Here is a 27,954-nt window from a genome sequence, read left to right as displayed (position 1 = left end):
TTGTTGTATAGTCTGCTGGATAAGTATCTCCCAATACATTTCCAAGACAATAAAATCTATGCTAAGCTTCGAAAAAACACACTACCACTGTGTATTAATTCTGCATGAGACACCTTCAGGTACCATGCCTATGTTGACAGAGCAAATAGATATTAGAGAATCATAGAATGGTTTGGGTTGGAAGGGACCTTCAAAGACCCATCTAGGTCAACCCTCCCACCATGGGCAGGGACATATTTCACTAGATCAAGATTATCAAAGCTCTGGACAACCTGATTTTGAACACTTCCAATGATGAGGCACCCACAACCTGTCTGGGCAACCTCATCCAGTGTTTCACTACCCTCGTTGTAAAAAATTTCTTCCTTATATATAGTCTAACTGTACCCTTTTATAGTTTAAATTAATTCCTCCTTGTCCTTTTTGCAACAGGCCATGCTAAAAAATTTGTCTCCATCTTTCCTATAAACCTCATTTGAAAGGCCACAATAAGGTCTCCTGGAGCCTTCTCTTCTGCAAGCTGAACCCCAACTCTCTCAGCTTTTCCCCACAGGAGGAGTGCTCTATCCCTCTGATTACCTTTGTGGCCTTCCTCTGGACCTGCTCCAACAGGTCCATGTCTTCCCTGTGCAGAGGACCCCAGAGGTGAATGCAGTACTGTGGGTGTGGCCTCACCAGAGCAGAGCAGAGGGGGAGAAGCACTTCCCTGGACATGCAAGTCACCTGTCTTTTGCTGCAGCCCAGAATGCAATTGGTTTTCTGGGCTGTGAGAGCACATTGCCATCTCACATCCAATTTTTCATGCACCAGTATCCACAAGCCCTTCTCCACAGGGCTGCTCTCTCAATTCCTTCATCCCCCAGCCCATAATGATGCCATGGGCTGATGCCATGGGTTGACCTGACCCAGGTGCAGGACCTTGCACTTGGCCTTGTTGAACTTCATGAGATTCCCATAAGCCCACTCCTTAACCCTGTCAAGGTCCGTCTGGATGGCAGCCCTTCCCTCCAGTAAATCAACTAGCTTGCTTAAGCTTGATGTCATGCACAAACTCAACCCCACAATCTTATGTCATTGATGAAGATACTACATGGTACTGGTCCCAGCACAGACCCTTGAGGGACACCACTTATTACTGGTTTCCACTTGGACTGTTGACAGTAACTCTTTAGATGTGGCCATCTACCCAATTCGTTATCCTTACCTAGTGTTATCATCTAGCCTTGCACATAAAGATGAAGAATTTATAATAGAAATGTGTAACAAAACTCACCACCCATGGATTTGCTCTGTGCCATACTGTCCCATGATGCTGTAAGTACTCATTACATAAAGCAAGAAAATTAACACAAGTTACCTTTATATGTCACTATAGAATGTAAAAACAAAACAAGGGGGATTGAAAATGAACACCAAAAAACAGCTTTCTCTTAGAACATCCAAACCCAAGTTTTATGGCTTTAATCCAATTCACTGAAATTGTCTAGCGGCAAAGATAACAACAATGAAAAACACTGTCTGAGGCCAGCTATCTGATTCGGCTAGGTACCTGTCCTGGGTTCAGCTGTAGCAGTCATTTTTCTCCTTCTTAGCAGCCGGTGCAGTGCTGTGTTTTCTACTTTAGTCTGAGAACAATGCTTAAAACACATCAATGTTTTTAGTTGTTGCTAAGTAATGTTTACTCCAAGGACCAAGATCCAGGACTTTTCAGTCCCATGCTCTGCCAGTGAGGAGGGACACACGAAGCTGGGAGGAAGCAGGGATAGGACACCTGACCCAAACTGGCCAAACGGGTATTCCATACCACAGCACGTGATGCCCAGTATGTAAGCTGGGGGGAGTCACCCAGAAGGCCCAGATCACTGCTTGGGTTGGTCTGGGTATCGGTCGGCGGGTGGCGAGCAATTGTATTGTTCAGCACTTGTTTATTGTTTGATTTTCCTTTTCCCCTTTTAGTTTTATATTCTCTCCCCTTGTTATTTCCCTTATCATTATTATTATTGGTGGTAGCATTAGTAGTTTTGTATTGTACCTTAGTTACTGGACTGTTCTTATCTCAACCTGTGGCGTTTATGTTCTTTCAATTCTCCGCCCCATCCCTCCAGGAGCAGGGGGGACAAAGGTGGGGAGTGAGCGAGCAGCTGCACGGTGCTGAGTTACCGGCTGGGCTTAGACCACCACCATATCAAAAGCAGAAAAAGGTATGTTAGATCTATAGTCTTCTTCCTGTCAAGCTTCAAGCTCTGCCTCCTGCAATTTAAGTTTTTAAAAAAAACCATCAGGAAATATGGAAAGTTGGTTAAGCTATTTTCCCAGTACCTGAAAAGCACCTGCACTGGTTTTGCTTGGGAGAATGTGTCCAAATGTAAAGGCTTCACAGCAGCAGCTAAAAATTTTTATTTTTAAAAAATTTATTAAAAAAAAAAAGTTATTTTTAGCAAGCTAAAAATCTTTTTGTACCTATTTTTTTTGTTTACCTTTGGATATTTTTTTTCCTGTAACAATCCATACATTTCATGTTTCTGATCTTTCCCTTGCTTGGCTTGGACTGCATTCTCACCCACTTCTGTCTCAACAATCTCTGTTATTTCAGGGACTTAGAACAGCAGCACAGTATTTTCTGAAAGTGGTCTTTCTACAAGCAGTGTTGACAAGGTATGACCACCAACCTGTTCATGAATGGCAAAAGTCACTGTCAGACAAACAAAATTCACTCACTAATGACTAGAAGAAAATAATATTAATTAAAAAAATCCACACAGCTTGGAGAAGCATAGGTTTCATTTGTTTTATTTACTAGGCAAGAAGCAGCACATTATTTTACTGAAGTCAAATTGTGTTAAAAAATGAAATGCATACATTCAAAGCACATTCATCACTTAAAACAGAAACTAAACTCAAGAGTTGTTCAGATCAATGAAGCAGCAAAAGGCCAGCCCAGTGTTCAGGACACTGGCAGAAGTACAGTTCTGTAAGTGACGTAAGTACATTTTCAGGCACAAATTTGACTTAGACATTACCTAATTTTTTAAAATGAAAACATTCATTCATTACACAACTGCTGCTGTGAAACAACCACCACAATTATTACCCGGTGCCTTCTCAAAGACAAACAAAAACCATTGCTTTAAAAAAAATTAACTGAAATAAAAAAACATGGATAATGTACAAAAATAGTATAATTCTGTTTTGAAATGGTCTGTTCAGTTTTTTCTGGTGTGTTTCTGAAGTGAACTGTAAACATTTGCCTTGTTGAAGGAAAAGATGCAGGCAGAAATAGCAAAGCAAATAGCCTATCTGTGAATCTGCATTCTTAGTTCTTATTTTATGAAACTGTAAGAGTAACACCTGGCCTGTCCTTTCTTCCATCAACTAAAAGGTGTCACTGAAGAGAGAATGACAACATCTTATACATTATCAAGCATGATAAAGATTATAAAAGTTGTCTTATACGTTATCATTGGTAAACGTTTACTCTAGTCTTTTATGCTTGTAAGAGTTTTTGAAGATACTATAACCTCTGGAGTTCAAGAGTGATCCACTCTTCCTTGTGAGCACCTGAACTTCAAGATCCATCCAGGCTGTTACTGTTTTGGCAGAATGACCGAACACTGCACTGTTGTCTGAAATACAAAGATGAAGTAGATGAATGCTTCCTCTGCCAATGCACAGCAGAATTACTTTTCAACATAAAAGCCAGACTACATAGCTTCCATATGGATCACACACAGGCATAACTCTTTCCATGTGTACAGTATTTCCAACTTCCTCCAACACCACAAAAATTACAGGGAGGAGATACCCTCCAACAGTTCCAGGACTTGTCATTACAACTTCTTTAACCTAAGTAACAAGCTTATTGGTACTGAGAACAACAATCATACTGAAGAAACAATAAATTAAAGACATTAGGCTCACAGGCTACAAATGAAACACTGCAGCTTGCTTTTTGTTTTTAAGGCTAGCATACTGGCTACATCACATTCACAGAAAGCTCTTTACCAATATAATCAGAATGGTCTGAAAATGGGGTTCCTTTAAAAAAAAAACCAAAAAAACATTTCTACATGTTTCTTCATCAATATTGACGTATAGATCTCAAGAACAGAAACCCTTCTCTAAAGGTGTATATGGGAGGAGACAGCAGCCAGGCAAAGAGACAAACGTAAAGAAATTCTGCCTGGTGAAGCTCCTCCAGTCATAGCAGCCAGATTACAGAACTCAGAGAGGAAAAGCCGTGTCTATGTAGACATGGTTTCACAGGCTTTCCCAAACACTAGAAACAGACACTGGCAAATGCCCATTTGAAATGTCCAGCTACGGCCTGGATATAGGCAGGCATGGCTTTACACCATCACTAATAGCAGAGTACCAGCTGCAGTTTTGCTCAGCTCACTCCTTGTCTGCATTCCTTACCACATTAATGCAGGGCATGCAACAGGCGCTGCCTTCAAGATCTAGGAAATGGTGCCTCCAAAAAAGATGAGTTCAAAAGCCCCCATCATCTGACCTTTAAAATTCCCAGAGTAATACAGACAGAAGAACATATCTACAAAGAGAATAGTTTTTTAAAACTCTTTATGGTTCAACTACACACTCATACAGAGGCACATACATACATCTCTTTGCTGTATTGCAAAACTGCCTCTCTCCTTATTCATTAACACAGAAGCCTAGGACCAATCCCTCATCTACATTAGCACCATTTAATGCCTCAAACAAAGATTTTTAGCCTTTCTTGCCCTTACTAAGTAAAATCAGAGGAAGCCTCCAAAGCCTCAGACTTCCTGTCACTTTTCCAGAGTACTTGGTTAAATTAAAACCAATCAATGACTCCTAGTCTCCTGACATAAGATCTCAATCCCCACTGCCCATACCTAGTTCCTATTTTCAGTTCTTCTAATGCCTTCAGATCAACATTCTTTCTCAGTATATTATCACTCAAACCAAGCCACTATCAGCAAAGAGCCTAAACACAAGAGAATTGCCAAGTCTAAGCAAAATTATCTCACTATTCATCACTGATCAGGCAGTAGCAGATGCTTAAGAGAAAGCGTAAGCTTTCTTAGGAAGCTACATGAGAATGGAGTGACCCTTCCTCTGCACATTTTCTTCGCAGCAAATAGTTCAGGAGCTGAGCTGGACGAAGCACTTGAACTGGTGTTCTAAACAGCTGCAATGAACTGAAAGAAGGGTTAGCATTTATTAAAGGGGAACCTTGCAAACTCAGTGCCAGGTCCTTCCAGTCACCTGCTCTTTCACTCCTGATGAAGAATCATGATAATCATGCAAATGAAAGGAACAGGACACTGCTTACTGCAGTACACTTGCCAAAATTGGAGACAGATTCCTCAGTACTTAAGCGGCATTATACACTTGGAAAATTTCCTTGCATGACAGCATGGCAAAGTAGCTGAGGAATATCTAGCACCTCTTTTTAGATTATTTATTCAAACTCTTGACAGTTGTGGTTTTTTTTTTTTTGTATACAAAGCATATATATGCCTTGTAAACAAAAACAAGAAGGGTGGCCCTAGTCCTCTGAAAATATCTTCTGCGGAGCAGAGGGGGAAAGGAATACCGATTCTGTTGTCTCCCTTACCCATCCATGACACAACTTCCTAAAGACTGAAAAGGGGAAAGGGAAAAGTCAGTTAACTCTCCTAAATGTACAGAAGGAACATTTGAATTTCAGATAACTGGGTGACGAAGAGTCATAAACATAATACAAGACCTTCTAATAAAAAATAAGTTCTCAGAAAAGAAAGAACCCAAGAGAGAAGAGAGTTACCAGAGAATGTACTCTCAAAATTTTCCTCAACATGCTTTCTCCTTTTCAGACTGCTGCTGGTTTCACTAACAGAGATCCTTGTAGCCCACTTCTGTCTACTCTCTGTCTTCCATATTCCAATTCTCTTTCCCTGACTCCCACACCATCTCAGCGTATTCCTCAGCTGCTCTCACACTTCACACTCTTTTACTCTTGGAAGTGGCTAATTGTCACAAAAAACTTGTTGAGAAGTTGTATAAATATCCAAACTATTTTAACATTTTTCTTTCCCTCTACGCTATAGTCACAAATGAATGTCAAGCGTGCCATCACTGGAGGTGATCTAAAACATGTAAGTAAAAACTCCTGTCTAAGAAAAATCTGCCCCCAAATTCCCTCATCAATATATTTTGAAATATTTTTATTTTCCATTTTTTTAAGGCTTTGTGGATCTAAAACCCATGGGAGAACACAGTTCTAACAATTTCAATCTGTTTATTATCCACATATTTAAGAGACTCCTCTCTTTCTATATATTAAAGAAAGCACAATGTTTTTGTTTCCGTTTTCTCTGCTTGGATTTTCATAGTTCTGAAGATCTAAGCTAAAACTGAGTAGAAGTACGTGTTTTTCATTTGGATACTCACATGGACTTGTATCTTACCTGTGCTATGAAGGATAACACTTCATCAAACACATACAGATGTTCCTAATTTTTTTACCTCTTGTAACTCTGTTTGTAAAACTGAAGCTAGATCTTTGCAATAAAGCTTGTGAGAATCTTGTATGGATTTGTTTACTCATCTTGAATGGATTTGACTTGTTGAAGCATCTACTCTAAGCAGCTGTGATTTCAGCAGAAATATCTTGGAACATATACCCAGTACTCATCAGCATTGTGTGTACTTACTTTCAGGGTGTGCAGAGTGTCAGTCCATTCCATGGAACCTATCTGAGGTATAGCAGTAAGGAGTATGCTAGTAGCCTTATTTGCATTCCCTTTCAGTGTCTTTAAAACTTTATCCACTGAAACCTAGAAATACAATAAAACTGAGCGGTGTCTCTTAATTTTGATGGCATACATTTTAAATACCCAAACAAATTCATTTAACTCATACACCTCTAAGTGAAAAGGTGAAGCCTTAAAATGCCACAATCTTTTTAGCCAGTAAAAACTTCTTTCCTCTGTGGGTGTATGTCTGATTGTATTTTACACAAATAGGAGAACTAAAGCAGATACATCATTTTTCACAGAGCTCCAAAGAAAAAACAAGCAAACAAACAAACCCCAAAACACTAGACAAATTATGGGAAGACAAATCATACAGAGCTCATGAGCTTCATATACACAAATTTCCTGATCCAGGCAAGAATAGACAAAAATTTTGCTAGTAGTGAGGCTAGTTTATGAAAATGAATGAGATAGCAACAACTGATTCTGTTCTTACTTTCGCAATTGTTCACCCAGAATAACTCAGCGATACTGATGTAAGAAGAGATGTATTTCAGTATGTAATCTCTTACCAAAACCTACAGGTTCTCATCCAGATCCCTCAGGACAAGACCCAGAGGAAAAAAAGTTCTACTCACTGCTTCTTCATGTTCTTTCCAGCAGTCATAATCTGTTGCCATGGCAATACTAGCATAACTCATTCCAGCTTCTTTCGCAAGAATCACTTCAGGCACTGTGGTCATGTTGATAACATCAGCTCCCCAGCTGCGAAACATAAGGCTTTCTGCTCGAGAACTGAAACGTGGGCCTTCAATTGTGATCATTGTCCCCTTAGAATGACACTGGAGCCCCAGCTTCTTGGCGGTCTCAATAAGAACCTGCAAAACATGCTAATATCAGGAAAAGGAAATAATTCACTTGGTGCACTACTTCTGCAATCCACTGAAAAACTTGCATACAAAAGAAATTAGCTTTATACAAAGAAGTCAAGCTCCATATAGCTAAAGATGTCCAAAACCAAGGATCAGTTTCACTTTTCTCATGCACTAACAGATATTAGTAGTCCTACTAACAGGAATGATCTTGAATTCCTCTGATTTTGTTAGCATCAGTTGGATTACTGTTTTCAATGCAGACCAAGAAGACTGGAAAACAGAAGATTTTTGAATGGTATTTAGGCTGTGTTTACATTGAGAACAGAATGGTGAAAATGCTCCACTGAGCACTACATTACCACATGGTGGAGGTGAGCTGGTGAGAACAGTAATCGGAAATTTACTTTTTTGAAAGTAAGACTTTACAAGCACATACTATGTGCTTGTAAAGCACAAGCTATGAAGCACATACTTCAAAGAGTACCCTGGGAATCTGTAGAGACATTATTACTGCATTTTCCCATGCCAGTGACTGAACTGTACACTTCACACTTCACATTGTACACATACTTCATACTGTACACATAGCACCTACTTCACATTTGCCTTCACAGTTCCAACCAGGACCTCGTATATGGCAAAATCATAAGGACTTTCCCTCTTGGCAAATGGCCTGGCTAATGCCAGTTGATACAGTAGGAATAAGAGGGTACCAGCAAGTGTAAATGAGACCAGGACACCTGTAACTGTCCTGAGTAGGAAGGGGAAAGTAACTACAATGACATCTGTTTAAAATTACTATGAACAGAAAAGAAAAGCTTGAAAAGAAGTATAAAAGCAGTATGAAAAATTGTGACAGGACAAGAGAGACACTTACACTGCTTTGTAACATAGCAGCAGTGAAAACCTAGTCTGACACCACTAGAAGCTGACTTGTCAGCCTCATAACCCTCACACAGTCCAGGTGTAGCAGCCCCCCTGCAAAAAATCCTGTTAGAAGCCTGCACTTGACATGCACAGGTGCAACAAGCAGCGATACTTCAAGAGTGGAATGTGACCTTGTGGGGTGTCTCCTCGCTGACATGTGGATCGGTGGATTGTATGGAGCAGAACAAGTACTCATAAAGCTGGAGTACCCACATCTCCCACTGCAGGTGAACCTGCACCCGCAGAAGAGGACAGGTGTGCGTGTAACCCACATGTGCTGGGAAAGGGTATTTGTTCATACAACTGTGTGAAAATGAGTGTAGGGGTAAAGCACAACCCCTGAGGATTAGCCACAGAAGGACACTTAAAAATTTGTAGGTGTTTATTAACACGCTGTAAGTTAATCTAATATTAATCACACCTAATATTGTGGTTTATTGCTGATATTCATTGTGAATATATTATTCAATTATTGCCAGTTAATTACATGTTATTAATAAATTAATAGACAATTTCAATCGTGATTTGACTCAAATCACACTTGAACAGCATTTCCTTGAAACTCTGTTTCTGAAAGCAATAAGGCACCCTACATTATTAGAAACTACAGTCAGAGAAAAGGTAAACTCCTTTCAGATTCTCATTTAATTTACAGAGCATAAAGCAATAAAACAGTATTTTAATGTATTTACACAAATGCAATTTAATATAAAGTTTTCAGATGTTTTCATGCAAAATTTCTTACATACTCTATTACATTAATAGTTTTGATTTTATTGTTATTGCATTTATCTAAGAAATTCCCCTGAACTAAGATAAGTTAGTGAGCTGAAATTATCCCAACAATGCTCAGGGATAGTTCCAGGAAAAAAGTTTAAGTCTCTTTTACCTGGTATTTTCAAATGAAGTGAAATTATCCATTTTCAGCCTCACTGCGAGCTCAAAACCACATGTTCTCATGTTCTTTAAAACATCTGTTAGGCTGATTAGAACACACAGGCTAATGAGATAATGATCACATGCGAGACATGGGATGATAATGATCACATAGGAAGTACCTAAATGTTTTTTCTCTGTTTAAAAATAAGTGTTTCTCTGTTATTTTTCAAAAAATGTAATACCCAAAGAACATCATCTCTAGCTACTCAACAATCAAATGAAAACTGGCCTTGGCATGTATTTCCTGCAACCTCAGGAAACTGCTTATACATATCTACCTACTTTGTTGAAAAAGTGAGAAAGATAAACAGTATGAAATACTGCCCATCACTTCAGTAATAACACCGGTTTTAGTAAATTTCAGAAACTGTACAGTTAGCTCTCAATAAATTTCTTGTATCTGTTGTGACATGACATCATGCTCAAAGTCAGTAAGCAACTACATATCAACTAACCTTCGGTAAGAGCATGTGGCTAGGCTCCTGTTACATGAAAATGCAAAATATTTTGTATAATTTGCTGCTCTATGGAGGAAGGGCAAAAGCATGCACATGTATACTATGTAGTGGTTTGCTTCCTCATGAGATATCTTTACTTCACTGCAAAACATACCTTGATTCCAAGTGCACTGAAGCATTTCTCTACTAACGATGCTGTGGACCAATAGGTCCTCAACTCAAGGTCCTCAAAAATATACTAAGGTGGCATATTTAACCACAGATTCACTCCTCTCAGAAGCTCATAAGGGAGTTGAAAAACAAAGCAGTGTTTAACACTGCTTAGTCTAAATGTTTTTGAAGCCTGAAAATCTTGAAATGATAACACTAAGAGCAACAGTAATAAATAAAAGGCTACTGTAATTTGGCTTGTTTCTATGTTTAACATCCTTTAAACTATGCCTTGCCTCTCCACCGCCACCCATTGCTACAATGTACAAAAGCACAAATGCAATACTGTAATTTCTGTGAATGCTAAAGTACTATTTATTTAACTCTTTGTATAAAGTATGTAGAGTGCCTCTACCACAGGTGCAGTTTTATTCAGAACAAAAAAGAACTAATTCCTAATTTTAATTTCATGCTTTGTCCACTCTGTTGCTTTCTTGTCTGGTTACATGAAATAAAGATCTTTTGTCCTGTTATTAAGATCCTGGGAAAATCCTGGTTGCCAACTGACATCTTCTGCACATCTCCCTTAGGAAGACAGCTCCTGTAGAAACGAGATCTTTTACTTTCCATGCTTTCGAAATGTTACATTTTTCCTTCACACCATGACATATCTGAGAAACAGGAATAAGTAGGTGCAGATTGCCTCTGTACTCTAACAATGCATAATTATGCTACTGTATCACAAAAAAGTGCCATAAAAAAAACACTTCTAAATACTACTATAAAATTCACTAACCTCTCTGGTTTTGGCACAGAATGGCTCTGCCATTGGAACATGACACACTCCTGAAAGACTGGAATGCTGCCCATCGTAGAAAGTACAATGTCTTTTAGTTGTCCTGGAAAAGCAGAAAACATGCTCATCGAGAAGGACAGGGAGAAAACAGAAGACAAAGCAAGATATTTACACAAATCCAAAAACATAGCATTCCTGGGATGGAACAAAGGTATCAGTAGGATATTAATGACTACTTGTACAAACCTTTCAGAATTGAGTCGAAGAGTGTTAACTGTTACTCCAGTTGCGCATTGTCAATTAATTAGAGAAAATCTGTTGTTAACAACACACTGAAAAGCCGATTTATTCCTAAATAACACAAACTGCCACATTATGCTGCCATTCTACCCAGAGGAAATAAGCTAAATTTAATAGTCAGGCAAGTAATCTCTAAACAAGAAGAGCATGGTAAGCTTCCAGGAAGGAAAAGAATGAAGTCTGAATCAAGCTAGTCAAAATAGAGCTTGATCATACAATTGCATTCCTAAATTGAAAACATAAGAATTTATAGGAACAGCTTCCTGACCAAGAGAGGTGTGAATTTAACCAGAAAAACCCTTGAACAGGATGTCTTCATACTCTCAGAAAGATCACATATATGCACTGGTAGCCTGCAAGTGGAAGAATCTTTTTTCTTCATTTTTTCCATTCAGAAACTGTTTCCTTGCATAGAAATGGTCAAATGCTACAGAAATTGCCATTCAGTATGCCATTCTGACAACTACTGGGACTGTTGCCCATCATCACTTTACCTTCAAATGTACTGCCTCAAGCTAATTCAGCTAAGCGTATGGCAAAACCCATCTGGAACAAAATTATCTGAGACATTCTTTTCTTCCCCTCAGTGTGTCAAATACTGTACTCTATAGGAGAAAAGTAAGGCAACAGTCAAATCCAATCCACAGTTAAAACACAAAATTTCTGCTGTTACCATTGCTCACAACAGTTTCCCCTCCAAGTGACCAGCAAATATTTTAAAAGAAATACACGTTATATGTTAGAGTAGATTTTGGAAAAAAAAACCCCAAAAACCAAAAAAACCCCAAAAAACCAAAAACCAAAACCAGTAGCATAGCCTTAAGGATGAGATAATAAAATAGGAAAAGAGATCAGCAAATTAAAAACATACATAAAATGGGATATAGCTGCTAAAATCGGCTGAAACACTAAAAATATTTTTCCCTTTATGGAATACTGAAAAGCTGCTAACAGAATGTATCTGATTTTATACACTTTTCAGTGTCTGCAAATGAATTATTTAGAATTGGAGCAAATGCGAAAAGTCATAATCCATTTTATATATTATAATATTTCAGATGTTGTTGGACAGGCCCTTTCACTTAGAAAAGCCCTGAGGAAAGATCACATATGTATAAATATTAATCTCTGACTTTCAGATATCCTATGTTCTTTGGAGAGAATGGCCACATTACTATATGGTCTAATAAAGAAATCCCACTATGTTTAGCACTATATATACAAACTTAAAAAAACCTCTTACAGATGATACAGCCCTGTGAAAGGCAAAAATGCAGACCCTCCCTTCAAAGAGCCAGCAGTGTAACACCCACTGGCAAACCAAAGTCTGAATCAAGCTACTCAAAATAGAGCTTGATCATATAATTGCATTCCTAAATTGAAAAGATGAGAATTTATAGGAACAGCTTCCTGTTTCCTAGGCAAAAAGAGTTATCAGAGAAATCAAACTGTCAAATGAAACAGACTATTAAGACTTGTCTTTAATTCAGTTTTCTGAATTAAAGGGCAGGCTAGTAACGATTTTTAAATTCCTATTACATATTGTTTTCCACACTGAAACATTCTCAAATGCGTTTCTGAGTAGCTTCTTGGTTTCATGAAGCATGAAACAAGTCTTCAAAAGTTCCCACTCTTCTACACTGAAATGAAAACCTACTTGCCTGAATGAAACACTGCTTATATATGGGCTATGCATTACTACCGGTGACCATCTGAATAAATTCTAAATGAAGACCACAGACCACAGAGTTACAGAATGGCTGAGGTTAGAAAAGATCTCTGGAGTAATCTGGTCCAACCCCCTGCTCAGGCCAGACCACCTAGAACTGGTTGCTCAGGACCATGTCCATGTGATTTTTGAGTATCTTCAAGGATGGGGACTCCAGTACCTCTCTGGGCCCCCAACTCAGGAGAGAACAAACCTAGGTATACATTTCAGTTGGCAATAAAATATTATCGGTAGCCTCACAAAAGCACAAAGAAGCTGCACAAACCATTCCAAACACTTAAAATTGGGTGGAATACCCAAATAAGACTTCCAGATATAGAACACCTGTAAGTACGAATACCAAATTTACCTCTTAAAAAGTGCAACTACATTTTTGAAGTATTTGATGTAGTTGGTGATCTTTAAATATGGCTTTTTTTTTTTTTCCCCTCTGCTTGAATTTTTTTAAAGGTCAGATAATTAAAGAGGGGAGGACTGATTGGAGTACACAGACTTTGGAAAAAAATTTACTCCCTTACAATTCTTTACAAATAAAAAATGTTAGCATCTATCCTGGTTTTAAAACAACTTCCTGTCTTTATGCACTGTGTTGGATTTGATGTCTCTTCTTCTGTAGAGCCTCATTATTCCTGTATATATTTTCCTACCTGGCTCCTACTATATTTTCTTGCACTTTCCATCTCCTTTCAGATTCTTAACATTTAGAACAGCTTATGCTCTTTTTCATGCTCCTCTCCAACATCTGAGAATAGCAGATATATTCTCTTCAGAAGACTATTCCAAAGAAAATATATGTTAGTTTCTTTGAGGCCATTCTTCAAAGCCTGATTCTTCTTCTGCGTCTGTTAGACCTGAACTCCTTGCAATCTCATTCCTGTTTCCTATGATGTCTTCTTGTACGAATGTTACTTTTTGCCATAAGAACTGAGGCTATCACCTCATTCCACAAAAAAAATAATTTAACATTAACATGTAATTATACAGTTTAACTCCACTTGTCCTATTTTTCTCCCCCAAAACTAAGAACACAATTAAGCCCAAATGTTACTCACCTGTCAATGAACTGGTCAATTATGACAAGATCACCAGGTTGTATTTCCTCTCGTAATGAACCACAGGCAGTAGTCACTAATACATGGGAACAATTTTCTTCTTTCAGTGCCCAGATATTGGCACGGTAATTGATGTTTGATGGCATAACTGTATGATGCCTTCCATGTCTGCAAAGACACATGTTGCAAGAGAGTAAAATAAATCAGACTGAAACTGCCTTCCTTCTCCCAGTTAAAGAGAATTCCAGGAAATGTGATTTCCCTAACAATACTGGAGGTAGAATCACTTCAGCTACTTTCAGTGTAGCTTGTTTTCCTAACTGTATTAAGGTTCTCTCAGTATTTGATTTAAGAAGTACTGGTATAGTTTTCTTTTTAAATGAAGAATTTTTAAGTTCAAGACTGAAAAGGAAAGAAATTTGAAAATATGATCCAAATATACTTTAGCAGCTTCAGAAGTACAAAAAGCATTCTCCTCTGAATTTTGTCGGTTCCATAGATTCTGAAAATCAGTGTAGCAAATTTCACCTTCCACACGCTATAACAAATTTGTAAGATTTATATACACCTCTACAAATTTTCTGCTCAGAAGTGAGGTTTGTATTCTACCCGGAAAAGAACAGCGTATCACAGGAAATTAAGAACAGAAAGAACAGAAAGTCACCTTCCCAAAGAACACTGTAGAACCATCACATTTTTCTCTTTCTTCTTAAAATGATCTGACAGCTTTCATAAATTAGAAGAATCACTTCACACTGTTGCAGTATATTTTTTCACCAAGACAGGAAATACTTAGTCTTGTAAGCACCAGCTTTTGTGTTATCTCTGTCATGTCTACAGAGGTGTATCATGCACACAATGACTAAATGCATTTGAAGGTTATTTTCAACCATGCAAGCGGAAAGGAGGAACTTAATTCCCCAACTGATTCTTTTCACAGAGGCCAGAACGTCTTAAGAATTTAATCAGTTGGGAACTGGACAAAGCACACAACATGACCAAGCACTGTTGGACAAGCTTCCCATGTTGTCATTAGCATTTCTGGTAAGCTACTAGGCATGTAGATTTATTTTTTAATGTTGCATTTGTTGTCAAAATCCTCTTCAAGAATACGCATGCCTTTAAAAAAACCCTGACATTCTCAAGCAATTGTGCTATTTTTCCCAAAACACAAAGTGAAGTTGCAAGTTCCTTAGCCCCAGAAGTAAACTAATGAGGATTGTATATGAATGGTCATAAATCCCAGTGAGGATGTAAACCACAGATTGTAAGTTCAGCCATCTCTAGCCCAAGGTTTACTTTAATATAGCACAGCTATGAGATCTTGGCTTAGCATTTGAGAAAATCAGAAAAATGTTGTCCAGGTGTAACAGAATACATGAGCAAAGTCCATGCAAGATAAGAAAAGTAAAACCACAGACAGAAGTGTAGTTGCAGAAATGCTTAACACTGAGTAGCTTAACGGAAAAATACTGTAATGAAAAGAATTGAGGCCCTGAGTGCACCACTGAGTCGTAGTTGCCCTGGCCAGCATCACACTCCACCCAAACACCCAGTGCCCATGAGCCTAGGTCTTCTCGCCTCTAAGCTCAGCCCCAGCCTCCGCTCCTGGCCTCAGCTATGTCACAGGTGTGCCTGTCCCCAGCCCTGCCTCCAGGATGGCCTTCAGACCTATGCTGTAGCTTGCCTCCAGACATGTTTTCTGGATGGACTTTGGACACATGCTGCAGCCTTGTCTCCAGCCCTGTCTTTGACCCTACTGTTCCTACATCTACTGCTACTCCAGCCTGGACTCCCTGGATGGATCCTGGACTTGATTCACCACCTGTGAACTGCTGACGGACACTGTTATCAGCACCTGGCTCTGCCCATGCTGTCCCGATGCTGAGAACTGTTTTACTATTCTTATGTTTAATCTAGTAGCACACTGGTCCTAGATATCTACATATTTCCATACACTCAAGTGCAGACCCTGCTTTCAGAGTGTCTTTAAGAGATGTCTGAATAAAAATGACCCAGGGAAGGACAAGTAGAGGGGATACAGACTCCTAAGCAATAAAGGTAACAGCCAAAGGACTCAATAATAAAAGGGAATGGTTTGGAAGAGTCTACAGTGATACCGAAGATATAATTCATCCGGAAACAGGCAATTTCCAAGTTTCACAAAGGAAATTTTCAAATACAGAGAGCAGATGTATTACTGAGGTTATCAGGCAGTAACTACCTATCACAAGAGCAGGCAGCACCCCCACTGGATTTCCCTTTCCCAACCTAGATGGTATTTTTAATGCTTTTAGTCCCTGCAGAATCAAATTTGTTCAGGAAAAAAAAAAACAAACCCACACAGAACAAGACAAAGTCAGAGTAAAAATTCAGCTCACCTAATGTAAAAAGAAACTTCTGAGAAAACTTTAGGACACATAATGTAAGCTCCCTCAAAATGATCATTTACCTTGCCAACAGCACACAGTCCACATTTTTTATCTTTCCCAATATCAAAGCATCTGATGGCTGCAAAACAAGCAAATAACAATGAGTTACAGCCTCACAATCACATTAGAAACCTTAATTACTACTTAAAAATAAGCAGGACAGTTATGAAAGGAAATACTGGTTACCACTGAAGGCTCACATTTTCTTCAGCTTGGCTCTGTAATTTGATATGGCAGGTTAGAACAGGCAGATCAAACGTGACACCACAATTTTAATGTGCTCCTGCCAACATTAATATTGCAACTCTGTGCTTTAGGGTTTGAAACAGTAATACTTTCAAATACTTTGAAACAGTATTTCAAACAAAGCTACACAAACTTGAAAATAAGAAGCAGGTACATATTGCTTAGTTGACATAGGATATTTTGTTCATTTTTTTTACAGTTACTAGTTCTCAGAATAGAATCACAGGATGGTTTGAGTTGGAAGGGACCTTAAAACTCATCTAGTTCCAATTCCCTGCCATGGGCAGGGACACCTTCCACTAGCCCAGGCTGCTCCAAGCCCCGTCCAACCTGGCCTTGAACACTGCCAGGGATGGGGCAGCCACAGGTTCTCTGGGCAACCTGTGCCAGTGTCTCACCACCCTCACAGTAAAGAACTTCTTCCTTATACCTAATCTAAATCTACCCTCTTTCAACTTATAAGGCATTTCCTCTTGTCCTGTCACTACAGGCGCTTGTAAAGAGTCCCTCTCCAGATATCTTGTAAGACCCCTCTAGGTACTGCAAGGCTGCTCTAAGTTCTCCCCGGAGCCTTCTCTTCTCCAGGCTGAACAAGCCCAACTCTCCCAGCCTATCTCCATAGCAGATGTGCTCCAGCCCTCTGAGCATCTTCATGGCCTCCTCTGGACTTGCTTGAGCAGGTCCATGTTCCTCCTGTGTTGGGTGTCCCAAAGCTGAATGCAGTACTGCAGGTGGAGTCTCATGAGAGTGGAGTAGAGGGGCAGGATCACCTCCTTTGACCTGCTGGTCACGCTTCTGTTGATGCAGCCCAGGATACGGTTGGCTTTCTGGGCTGTGAGCACACACTGAAGCCGGCTCACGTTGAGCTTCTTGTCAATCAACACCTCCAATCTTTCTCCTCTGGGCTGCTCTCAATCCATTCTCTGCCCTGATGTTGCGTTGATGCTGGGGACTGCCCTGGCCCAGCTGCAGGACCTTGCACTTGGCCTTATTAAACCTTATGAAATTATGAAAATTAAAAGATCAGTAAGTTGAAGACTGGACCCTTTTCTTGCAAGTGACAGATTCAAAGTTTATTGCAAGTGACAGGTTCAAGTTTATATCAACTTCCAAAAGATTTGGGGTAGAAAGGTGTAGTTTAACTTCTATTTGATGTTCATCCCCACCACAGAACTCTACTGAATTCTGGCATACACTGCTGACGGAGCAAAAATGCAACAGCTTTGAAATCCAGCAGGCTTCAGAATCTAGCTGCTGCAGCCAGGGTTTCCTTCCCTATCTACTGTCATCCTACTAATTTCAAAAGGCTTCAGGGTGGCTGTGTAATGGGCCTGGTTGTCATCTTTACACACACTTCCATAGAACACATTGAGGGCATCTTCCAGGTGACTGCCTGAATACCCTTCTTGCACATGATTGCTAGAAACATGGCAGCAAAATAGAAAGATATGGAGCAAAGAATGTGCTTCTAAATGATGAACTGACAGTTTAAGTGAATAATTTGCAGATACTGTATTGTGGGTCATTAAAAGAGAGGAAATAAGGATAAATCAGTGTGTGTAAAAGTTATAAGGAAGTGAAAGATACAGAAACTTCAAAGTATTTGTTAACCATGTAAGAGTTACTGCATGCTTCTGTTCCGCTCTCCTTCTCCCACAAGTTCTTTCCAATGCTGTACCTCTCTACTATTATCTCAGTTGTAGTCAGGAGCTTTGAAGTGCTGATAAAATAACAAAATTTCCAATGGAACAATCTGAATGTAAAGCTTGGTATTTTAAAAACGGGATTTAATAAAAGGCCCAATAAAAAGTTCTCGAACATAAATAATTCATATATGTATTTAGCTACTTCCCCCTTCCAGAAAATCCAAGTCAGATATGTATTACTCAGTGTTGCAAAACAGAAAAGGAAGCAAAGAACCATGGGCAGTTAACCCTAAATGATGACAGTTAACAAACAACTGAAATAAATCTCCTTTGTCTGTAACATGAATATACGTATTGTTCATATGATCCTTACAGAATTCCTTTTTTCCCTTGGTCTTACCTCAGAAGCAAGCTGGAACAGTAAAAAGAATGAACAAGTGAAATAAATAAGGAAAACTTGAGATGGAAAAGTATCTCACAGGATCCTCAAGCCTTCATTTAATCTGTGATCTAGTTTAGGAACAAAGCAACGTACATTGTTTTAGAGAGGGAGATGAGAAGCTTAAGTGTTATGTCACATAGTCTGATTTTCATTCGCAAGGTGGACACCGCCTCCCCATGCCTCGGGGTTTGTTTGCCAGATATGACCAAAAAAAGAGAGGGCGCACCTAAAATAATTTTCTAGAACAGGCAGATATTTGCTGATTTGGGGAAAGATAATTCAGAACCAAGTTCTGTTGTCCAGGAAGTAAAACAATCTAACTGAAAGTGTATCTGCATCAAAATTTAATGATGAATATAAATGCTGTTGCAAGCAATTGTCTTATCCTAGAAAAGAACAGTATTTTCCATATCTGGAAATGGAATGCTAAAAGATTTCAGGGTATTTTCCACAGAATACCAAATTCTGGATGCAATGAAAATGGTGGAAGTGGACAAGGCAGAAAAGACAGCTGGAATATTAACAGGTGTAAGCTTATTTATTTAATAAAAAATGAATGTACCACATTTTTGCTAGTATTACTAATGTAACTTGAAAGATCATGAGAAGACCAATGCCAGTATAGAGAATTGCAAAAATTTTCATACTAGTTTCCTTTAAACTTTTCCATATTTCACCTGAAAAAAAATATCCCCATGTTCCTTAATGATGCACATTTTGTTATTAAACGATTCTTATGATTTCAGAAGGCCAAAGCAGAAGACAATTCAAGGACTTTCTATGAACAAAATGTAAGCGACTATTCTGCTTCTAAAAGCAAAGAAACATTTTTCTTTGTCTATACTAAATGTACATAGCACAAGCTCAGGCACAGGCAGTCCATTGATCAAAGCTTTTCACAAACCACAACAGCCAACCAAGATTTATTTTCCCTATTCATGCTGTGAAGAACATGGAAGAAAGACAGTAGCTAAGCTGCTTCCTAAATAAAAAAGTCTTCCATACTAATCAAAGGTGCTGGGTCGAGGAAGCTTTATCCACTCCCTTGTGCAGAAGCTGTCCTGCAGGTACTCCTACTTTTCTCAGTAATACTAAACCCTACTGTAGGCCACCTACCAAACTGCATAATCTGGGCTACCCAAATCCTGTTGCACCACATCGCTGTGACTGAATGGCCCTCTCCGTGCTATTTTTAATTTGTGAGCAGTTTCCAGACACAGCCATGCTGTGATCATCCATGACTCTCAAAAAATAGGGAAGGCACTGGCAACTTGTTTTGTTTAGCCAGTGGATTCTACTTCAGACCAATGCTGGCTACCATTTGGAGAGCAGGATACGGAAAACGGTAGAGGCAAGATCCCTTCACTCTCTTGCAGTTTGTTAACAGGTTTTGAAGGTTGACAGAAAAGTCAAATGTATTTTTCTGATCATGTTTACTCCCTTAATGTTTATCCTCCCTTAATATTTATCTCCTTCCCCTTCTTAAATGGTACACACACAAACTCTGCTTGCTCTTTACACTCTTATTTTCCCCTTAAACCGTTTTGAATGGGGGCATGGATTCAGATTTTCAATCACACATCACAGCGCTGAGATTTCTGGCAAGCTTCTACCCATAAAATGTCTCTTGTTACCACATGCCAGATGTTTTATTATACATATACTAGTTTACACTGGTAGATTTCATAGGAAGTAATTCAGGTTCAGATAAAGCACCCAAACTCCCCATGTCTTATGACATTACAGAGTAACTGAGATCCAGTTCTTCTCTGAACTTCCTGTGTCAACTAGAACCCTTCTCTCCTATTCATTTCCTGCCTATGCAACTCTCACAATTTGTCTTGCCTGTTCCTACTATAAATGCTTTCGGGCAGCAATTGTTCATCACGCTCAGCACTGTGTATACAGCAACACTCCTAGCCTTCACTCTTTTGCTGAGGAAATGGGCTGAAGCAACATGAAGGAGGGTTGGTCAAGAACACCTGTGCCCCAAAACCAGTTTCATTTTCAAATCAGTTTCAAATTATGTGGTTGTAAGCATGGCTGTAAGGAGAGAATTGGTATTTAAAGCCTAATGCAGTGTTAGAGGGAAAATGGTGGCCCATGTACCTCAAAGGACAGTTTTCTGCAATTCAGAAAGGTTACTGAAGCGATCTGACATATACTTCATGTCATGTAACAGCACAAATTAGAAAGAGAGGGCTTATCCCTCTTGACTGCGAATTCAGGACTGAGTCTGCAAATTCGCCCAACCTACAAATGACAAGAGGTATAGTCTCCTTGCACATCATCTCTGTAACACCTTGTTCTCACAAACCAAGAATCACACAACACATAGCAAATAAAGAGTCTAGTGCAAGTACTTGCTTTATACATTCATTTAACAGCCTGAAAATTCTTAAAGCAAACAAACATCTTTTAAAACAGCAAAAAGTCTCAATTAAAAAAAAAAAAAAAGTTATACAGACCTTGCCATAAGGAGTGTCAACATATTTTTCTGTTCTTCCTTCTAAGATATCTGGATCATCCAAGCCAGTTCCACCAATAATTCCAATCTTACACAGAAAAGTACATATTAGTCTTCTTGAGATGACATGCAATTTAACAGCATGTCTGAAAAACTAACTAGGCTGCTACAAAATGTATTTTCTGCTTGAGATGGGGCTAGACTACTAATTAACAAAACATAACATGCCCAGCACAGTTTCCCAGAAAGAAAATTTCAAGTGATTGCCTTTAAAAACTGTATTTAAATTGCCAATTTCTTAAACTACAATTCTCCTCTTTAAACAAACAAACAAACTATGGAAAATGCACAAAGATGTGTCCATTCATTTATTCTCAATATAAAAATGAAAAATGTTATTTGGGAATGCCTCTAACGAGTAAGAAATACCTGTATAAAGCACATTATAACAAAAGGGGTTCTGTTTGCATGGGGAAAAGAGCCCTATACACAACCACCTGTCATGGTTTAAGCCCAGCCAGTAACTCAGCACCATGCAGCCGCTTGCTCACCTCCTCCTTCCCCCTCTCTCTGGGGGGGGATGGGAAGGAGAATCAAAAGAATGTAAAAACCTCAGCTTGAGATAAGAACAGTTTAGTAACTAAAGTACAATATAATACTAATTGTAATAATAATGATAAGAAAAGTAACAAGGGGATAGAATATAAAACTAAAAAGGGAACAGGGGAAAAAGAACCCAGAAGAAACCAATGCGATGCACAATACAATTGCTCACCACCCGCTGACCGATGCCCAGCCTGACCCAAGCAGAGATCTGCCCTTCTGGGTGACTCCCCCCAGTTTATATACTGGGCATGACGTGCTGTGGTATGGAATACCCCTTTGGATAGTTTGGGTCAGGTGTCCTGTCTCTGCTCCCTCCCGGCTTCTCATGCCCCTCCCCACTGGCAGAGCACGAGAGACTGAAAAGCCCTTGATCAGGGTAAGCGCTACTCAGCAACAACGAGAACAGCAGTGTGTTATAACATTATTCTCAGACTAAAGCCAAAACACAGAACTGCACCAGGTACTAGGAAGAAAACTAACTCTATCCCAGCTGAAACTAGGACACCTCCATACTGAACACCAGGCATTAGTATATAGTATTATACATAAAAATAATGAAACCCTTTTATTTTAAAAATTAGGGGTTTGTGTTGACTTCCCAAGATCTAAGAACTTTGCTACTTCTGCAGTCTCTGTAGAGCTTGAAAAGGGGACAGCTCAACAGCATCTTCACAAGTGAAATAAAAATAATCTGTTGACAATTTCACCCGCTGTGAGCACTGCTGGGTTTCTTCAGATATTTACAATTAGGTTGCCTTGTACCTAAGATGGTGTAAATACTTATTCAAACTTTGCCTACAGCTGGGTCACTAATTATCTCCTGTGTAAACAAAATACACTCGTGTCAGGTTTTATTCAACTCACAACTTTTCTCTAAGTAGAAACTTTAACAGACTCTTGCTCTTACTTCTTTTATGAAGTATTTTCAAATACATCTTCCCCAATTTTTTATGAAATTGACTAACAGTTTCAAACATAATGGAAACAGAAGAGAGAGCAAAGCAAAAGGCCACATCAATAAAATACATTTTATTTCCTTAGGAAACAGGCTAAAAGTCCTGTTGTGTTTTACCACTTGTAGTGAAGAAGCATGAAGTGACTCACAATTACCACCTATCTGTCATGCTTTAGTAACCACTGATTTCTTGTTCTTGCTCATCTGTTATAGTTATTTTGTAAAAAAGAGGAAAGAAATAAAAGGTAATTTGAAACATATATTTTCAAGGATATTAAACTCACCCGTGATTTCATTCTCCACCTAAAGAAAAATTCATCTGAATTTTCCTGTTTCTAGTTCACTATCGAAAAGTACCTTGTTTTTGTCTTTCTAGTGGGAATTCCATTTTCAATAACGACAAGTTTTCTCTGGACTTCAGAACACTTCTAACTCTTTGTACAGAATGGGTACTGTCAGGCCCTTCACAACCTAAAGCCTAAATACCATTTAAACAAATCGTATTTAAAAATAATGTCACTATTTATCACTCACAAAGAAAACACTACTACAATTTTTTTTTAATCTTCTTCTCCAATGCAACCAGTTGTTGCAAAGTTTGTCTCACTTTTAAGATGAAGAATTCATATCATGGCTGAGTTGCTTATCATGAAAAAAAGAAACTGAAGCCATCATGGCATGGCTTATTTCTACATAGTTCCACCATTTGTTATTATTTTTAAAGACAGAAAATTTCTCAAGTAAAACCTCCAGACTTCAACGTATAACACCCCACTTCCACAGCACACACCCAACTGTCTTTACCTCCAGCTTTTTCTTTACTTCCACATTCATAGTGACTTCATTTGTTCAACCACTATATAACTTGCCTCATCAAACATTTCATTTCAACAAGCAAAGGCTCTGTGTGTCTTTGTTACTCATCAAACACTTCTCTGAGAAAGCTTTTCACAACAGATGATGTAAACACTGAAGTAGTTTTATCAGATCTCTTATTTCCTTTTGCTACCCCCCTGTGGAGAACGAGTAGTAGTGCAAATGAAAATACCAGTAAAAATCCACAAGCTCCAGCCCTGAATATACTCAAGCAGTAGGGAAGACCGAGACATTGTTTGCAGTAGTACTGATGGGTCTGTTCCCACATTACTCATGTTGCTTATTTATGACAAATGTTCAGATTTTTAGATTGCTCATGAAAATCCTGAAAATTATATAAATTTTAGGATAATTTTTTTTGCCTTGAAAATCATGCAATAAGTGTGCTGCAGGAGCAATCATAAAACTCAAAATCAACACTCAGTGATGCCAAGCAACAGGACAAGAGGCAACAGACATAAATTAAAGTACAGGAAGCTCCACCTGAACGTAAGGAAGAACTTCCTTACTGTGAAGGTGACTGAGCATTGGAATAGCCTGCCCAGAGAGGCTGTGGAGTGTCCTTTCCTGGAGATACTCAAGAGCTGTCTAGACATCCTGAGTAGATGACTGCTGGTGGTCTGTTCCAACCTTAACTTTTCTGTGATTCTGTGAAAATACCACCTTTAATACTGTTCATGCATGCATTTAGTAAATGTGGAAGATTACTATATCAATAGAAGCCAGGATCAAAATGATGCTTTTTTTTTTTTTTTCCTAAATCTAGAAGAAAAATGGTTCCTTCGGTAACTTAATTTGGTTTAGTTTGGTATAATGTTTGTTTTATTAGTGCCCTGTGACTCAAGATTGACAATATTCAAAAGGGAATGCTTATCTGTCTGTATTTTTACGTCTGGTGAAGTGGAAAAAAAGTGCAATGTTGAGGAATAGAGTGCACCGCTGGAGACACCAGCTATAGCTACATGACATAGAGTTATTTTGGAGCTGCAATGCTCTAAGGTCCCTATGAACACAAAGATCAAGCACTGCAACAGACTGTTCCTGTACCAGAAAGCAGCAGAGAGCTTGGTCTGCTCACAGCAGCTTAGGCCTGGTGAGGTTGCTTTCAGATTTGCTCTTGGGTTGCAGTGGCGTCAACAGGTACTTACGCTGCACAGTTCAGTACCAGAGCAGGTTTTTACCATGCTGTCAGAAATGGCAGCAGTGCAATGAGCTGGCAAAATATTCACAGCTCCCAGAGTGGAGAATACACAGCACAGAAGAGCTAGACTGCCTTGAATTTGCTTTCACCTTCTTCATCCCTGCAAAACACCTCAGCAGCAGTTTGGTCAATCTTCACACCACGTTAGGCAACACTGGCTGGAGAAATGCTGGGCTCACTGTAATTCACAGGAGAGCTCCTACAGCAGAAGGAAAGTCAAGCCAACAGAGATCTGTTGAGGCAGCTGTTTCTCCAGCCATGTAATGGGGAGCTGGCAGCTCCAACACTAAAATTAATTTTTACTTCTTTGCAAGAGAATTCTTTTTCCTCCAGTTTACATTATTTCTCTCCCCAGGAACATCAGCTGCTTTTGGGACTAGAGACCCAAAAACCTGATTCTATACTAAATTCTGCTTTACAGACTTTCTAGTTAATAACCAAAAGGAATGTGGCTGCTCTAGGCTTAGTGGGGAGATACCCTGCCAAGGGAGCTCGGGCCTACCTCCACCTAGCAGCCCTGGCATTGAAGGCAAGGAATGGCACAGGGGAGCTGACTCAGGTAGAAAAGTCTGACCTTCCCCCAAAAGGCAGAGACAGTCACACGTAGGAGTGATCTCAAGAATAGAAAGAGGTAAGACTATGTGCTCCATTCCAGACCTTGCATCCTACAAATGGACATGAAGGACATAAGCTGCAAAAATCAATGGGGGCTGTAGGTAAGGTTATCTGGAAATCTAAATCTAAAGTGAAAGGGCACTGAGGTGGAATGAAATACAAAATATTTCACTATGGTATAGTCCATCTCAAACATTGAGAAGAAGAGCAACAAAAGTGAAATCTAACAAAAAATTATCACACTACACTACTACTAGTTTTGTAGTAACTACAAAATCAAAAGCATTTCTCTGTGGGAGTTCAAGTAATGACCACACTTAAGTGTATGCCTTTCTTCAACTGCTGTTTGATGAAATTCCTCTTATAGGTTCAAGCACAGAACAACCAAGTGATAGAGCGGTAACACTCTACACTTGTCCATCTGGGGATCTTTAACAGCAGTACATGCTAAGCATTGTCACAATCAGCTATGAGTCTTTGTGACAACCAGTCAATACATCTGTATTCCTCTCCTGTTTTGGAGACAATGAGGTGAATGGTATTAAAGACTTTCACTTAAAAAACAGCAAGCTGCATGCAGTTAATAAATAAACCTTCTGTCTCTGTAAAATAAAGACTGCTTATAACCGATTTCTACACACCGGAACAACCAGGAGAGTTACTTCACCTCAGGAAACTGATTCATATTTTGTCCAAACAAAACCCAGAGTTTCAGCCTAACCGACCTGACGCACAGCCCGCCACCTTTTGGAGCCATCTTTTAAACAGCCTCCCGTGAAACTTCAGCCCCAGCTCCGCGATCGGTGCGCACCCTGCGCTGGTTACGAACTCGGCCTGGCCCCTCCCACTGACCAATGCGACACGCGGCGGCCGGGCCGAATGCACGATAGGCCAGGGGATGACGAACTATCGAAGCGCCGCGGGGCGGCCTGAGGCGCGGGGAGCAGTCGCAGACGCCTCTCCGCCCGGAAGACGCGACCCGCCACGGCGGCCATTGTCACGCCCGGCGTCACTGAGGGCCAGAGCGCTCCCAGGCCCGCTCCCTGCGGCGGGCGGGGCGGAGGGAGGCGGGAAGGGAGCGGGGAAGAACACAGGGCCGAGGCAGCACCAAGAGGGCAGCGCCAAACCGTGTGGCCTGCGCCCTCCCGCTCGCTCGCTCTCTTCCTCTCTCCCTCCTTCCCTCTCGCCCGCAGCCGGCCCGGCAGCGGTGGGGAGGGAAACGTGACAGGCGGGGTGGGGTTGAGGGCAGCGGTGGGTGCCGCCTCCCGCCACCACCGCCGCCTCCTTCCCCAATGCATTGCGACACGGGTGCGGGCTTACCTTCACGGCCGCAGCAGCGGCGGCCATGTTTGTGATAGAAAGGATGGGAGCTAGGACGGGGCGGTGCTGTTGGCGGCCGGCCAGCCTCCCGTGGTGGCGCGCCGCGTGGGGCCCGGCCCCGCCCCGCGCCGCAGACTGGGCCCCGGCGGGAGGAGACGCGCGGGTGCCGCCGCCTGTGTTCGCTAGGTGGCAGCGCCCGCCCGCGCTGAGGGCAGCCGCGGGGGCCCTTCCCGGCGTTCCCGGCCCCAGGAGCCGCAGGGGACCGCCGGCAGCACCGCGCCCGAGTGCGAGTCGGGGGGGGCGACCGAGGAATCCGTTCTCCAGGCCTCAGGGACCGGCCTCCGGGTGCGCGCCCGATACTGGCTGTTTTCCGTAGCCGCTGGTATTCTTGGGGAAACGACTAGGAATGTAGTATGTAGAGCACTCCTTGGGGTAAAAGCTGGTTTATCGTGGTTTTGTGTCACAGCATTCGATATAACTGATTTTTTTCTCCCTGTTATTCTCTCAGGATTTCTCCTCTCCAGAAGTGGATATTGCCATCCCTATTTCTGTTAATGTGCTGTTCCTACACCAGTGGCCTCATTAGAGTGTCTCCAGTGTGCTTTTGAAACATCGCTATCATCTGGTCTGTAAGCCCTGAAATGTTCCTACATCCTTGAAATGTATCCTCAGTGAAAGCTTTTACACTTTTTAAAAAGCTTTCATCTTGGAAGTACTTCTATGAAGCCAGTGGGAATGCTGCTATGTTTAAATACCTCATGAAACCTTAGCCAGGGTACCCATCCTGCTTTCTGTTTAATACGTCTGATCCGCATGTTTACATGGACTCTCCGGGAGTCTTCACTGGCTGCATGTAAACAAAACAGTGCTGCAGCTGGTGGTGCGTAAGTGCTTTTCTAACTTACACTGCAGTGATGTCGTGGTATAATAGAAATGATCTATCAACTTAAATATGTAAGCATGTGCTAAAATTTCTAAGCATCATCTTGGTCTCTCTGAAAGCTCATTTTCAGATGGTCCTTCTCTCATCTGGAGCACCTTCGATATTCCTGGAGACACTGTGGTTTATTTGACTTCCCCCCCAAATTCCTCAATTCATTAACAGGGGGTAGGACTAAACAGCACTACAAAATCCGTGGAGCACCCTGTTATACATTGACATGAAGTAAAAAGTGCTCATTAGACCTGCATTGCCAGAAA

The 27,954-nt window shown here is 40.3% G+C and overlaps 1 protein-coding gene across 4 annotated transcripts; it reads right to left on the bottom strand.

Moving 5' to 3' along the window:
* Positions 1-2,450: 2,450 nt before the first annotated feature.
* Positions 2,451-26,947, bottom strand: MTAP (methylthioadenosine phosphorylase). Of its 4 annotated transcripts, none has more exons than XM_030469874.1 (8): positions 26,755-26,947; positions 21,183-21,269; positions 16,401-16,459; positions 13,949-14,116; positions 10,868-10,970; positions 7,361-7,612; positions 6,681-6,803; positions 2,452-3,623 (listed from the first exon to the last, which is right to left on the bottom strand). In XM_030469874.1, the coding sequence occupies exons 1-8, from the start codon at positions 26,779-26,781 to the stop codon at positions 3,585-3,587; spliced, it is 858 nt and encodes a 285-aa protein (XP_030325734.1). In that variant the 5' UTR covers positions 26,782-26,947; the 3' UTR covers positions 2,452-3,584. The 4 variants fall into 4 exon arrangements, with proteins under 4 accessions (XP_030325736.1, XP_030325734.1, XP_030325738.1 ...); XM_030469878.1 differs by lacking the exon at positions 26,755-26,947 and adding an exon at positions 26,160-26,273 and having other exon boundaries at positions 2,453-3,623; positions 7,361-7,600; positions 16,330-16,459; XM_030469875.1 differs by having other exon boundaries at positions 2,454-3,623; positions 7,361-7,600.
* Between the last annotated feature and the right edge of the window lie 1,007 nt (positions 26,948-27,954).

Source organism: Strigops habroptila, chromosome Z (genome assembly GCF_004027225.2).
Source record: "Strigops habroptila isolate Jane chromosome Z, bStrHab1.2.pri, whole genome shotgun sequence".
Lineage (NCBI taxonomy): Eukaryota > Metazoa > Chordata > Aves > Psittaciformes > Psittacidae > Strigops > Strigops habroptila.
This window is presented reverse-complemented; position numbering and strand designations above follow the sequence as displayed.

Coding starts and splice junctions, on each gene's coding strand:
- MTAP (XM_030469874.1), bottom strand. CDS start 26,781: ATGGCCGCCGCTGCTGCGGCCGTGAAG. Junction 6,804..7,360: donor GGAAAGAACATGAAGAAGCA/GTGAGTAGAACT, acceptor TTGTATTTCTAG/GTTTCAGTGGATAAAGTTTT. Junction 3,624..6,680: donor ACACTCTGCACACCCTGAAA/GTAAGTACACAC, acceptor TTTGTATTTCAG/ACAACAGTGCAGTGTTCGGT.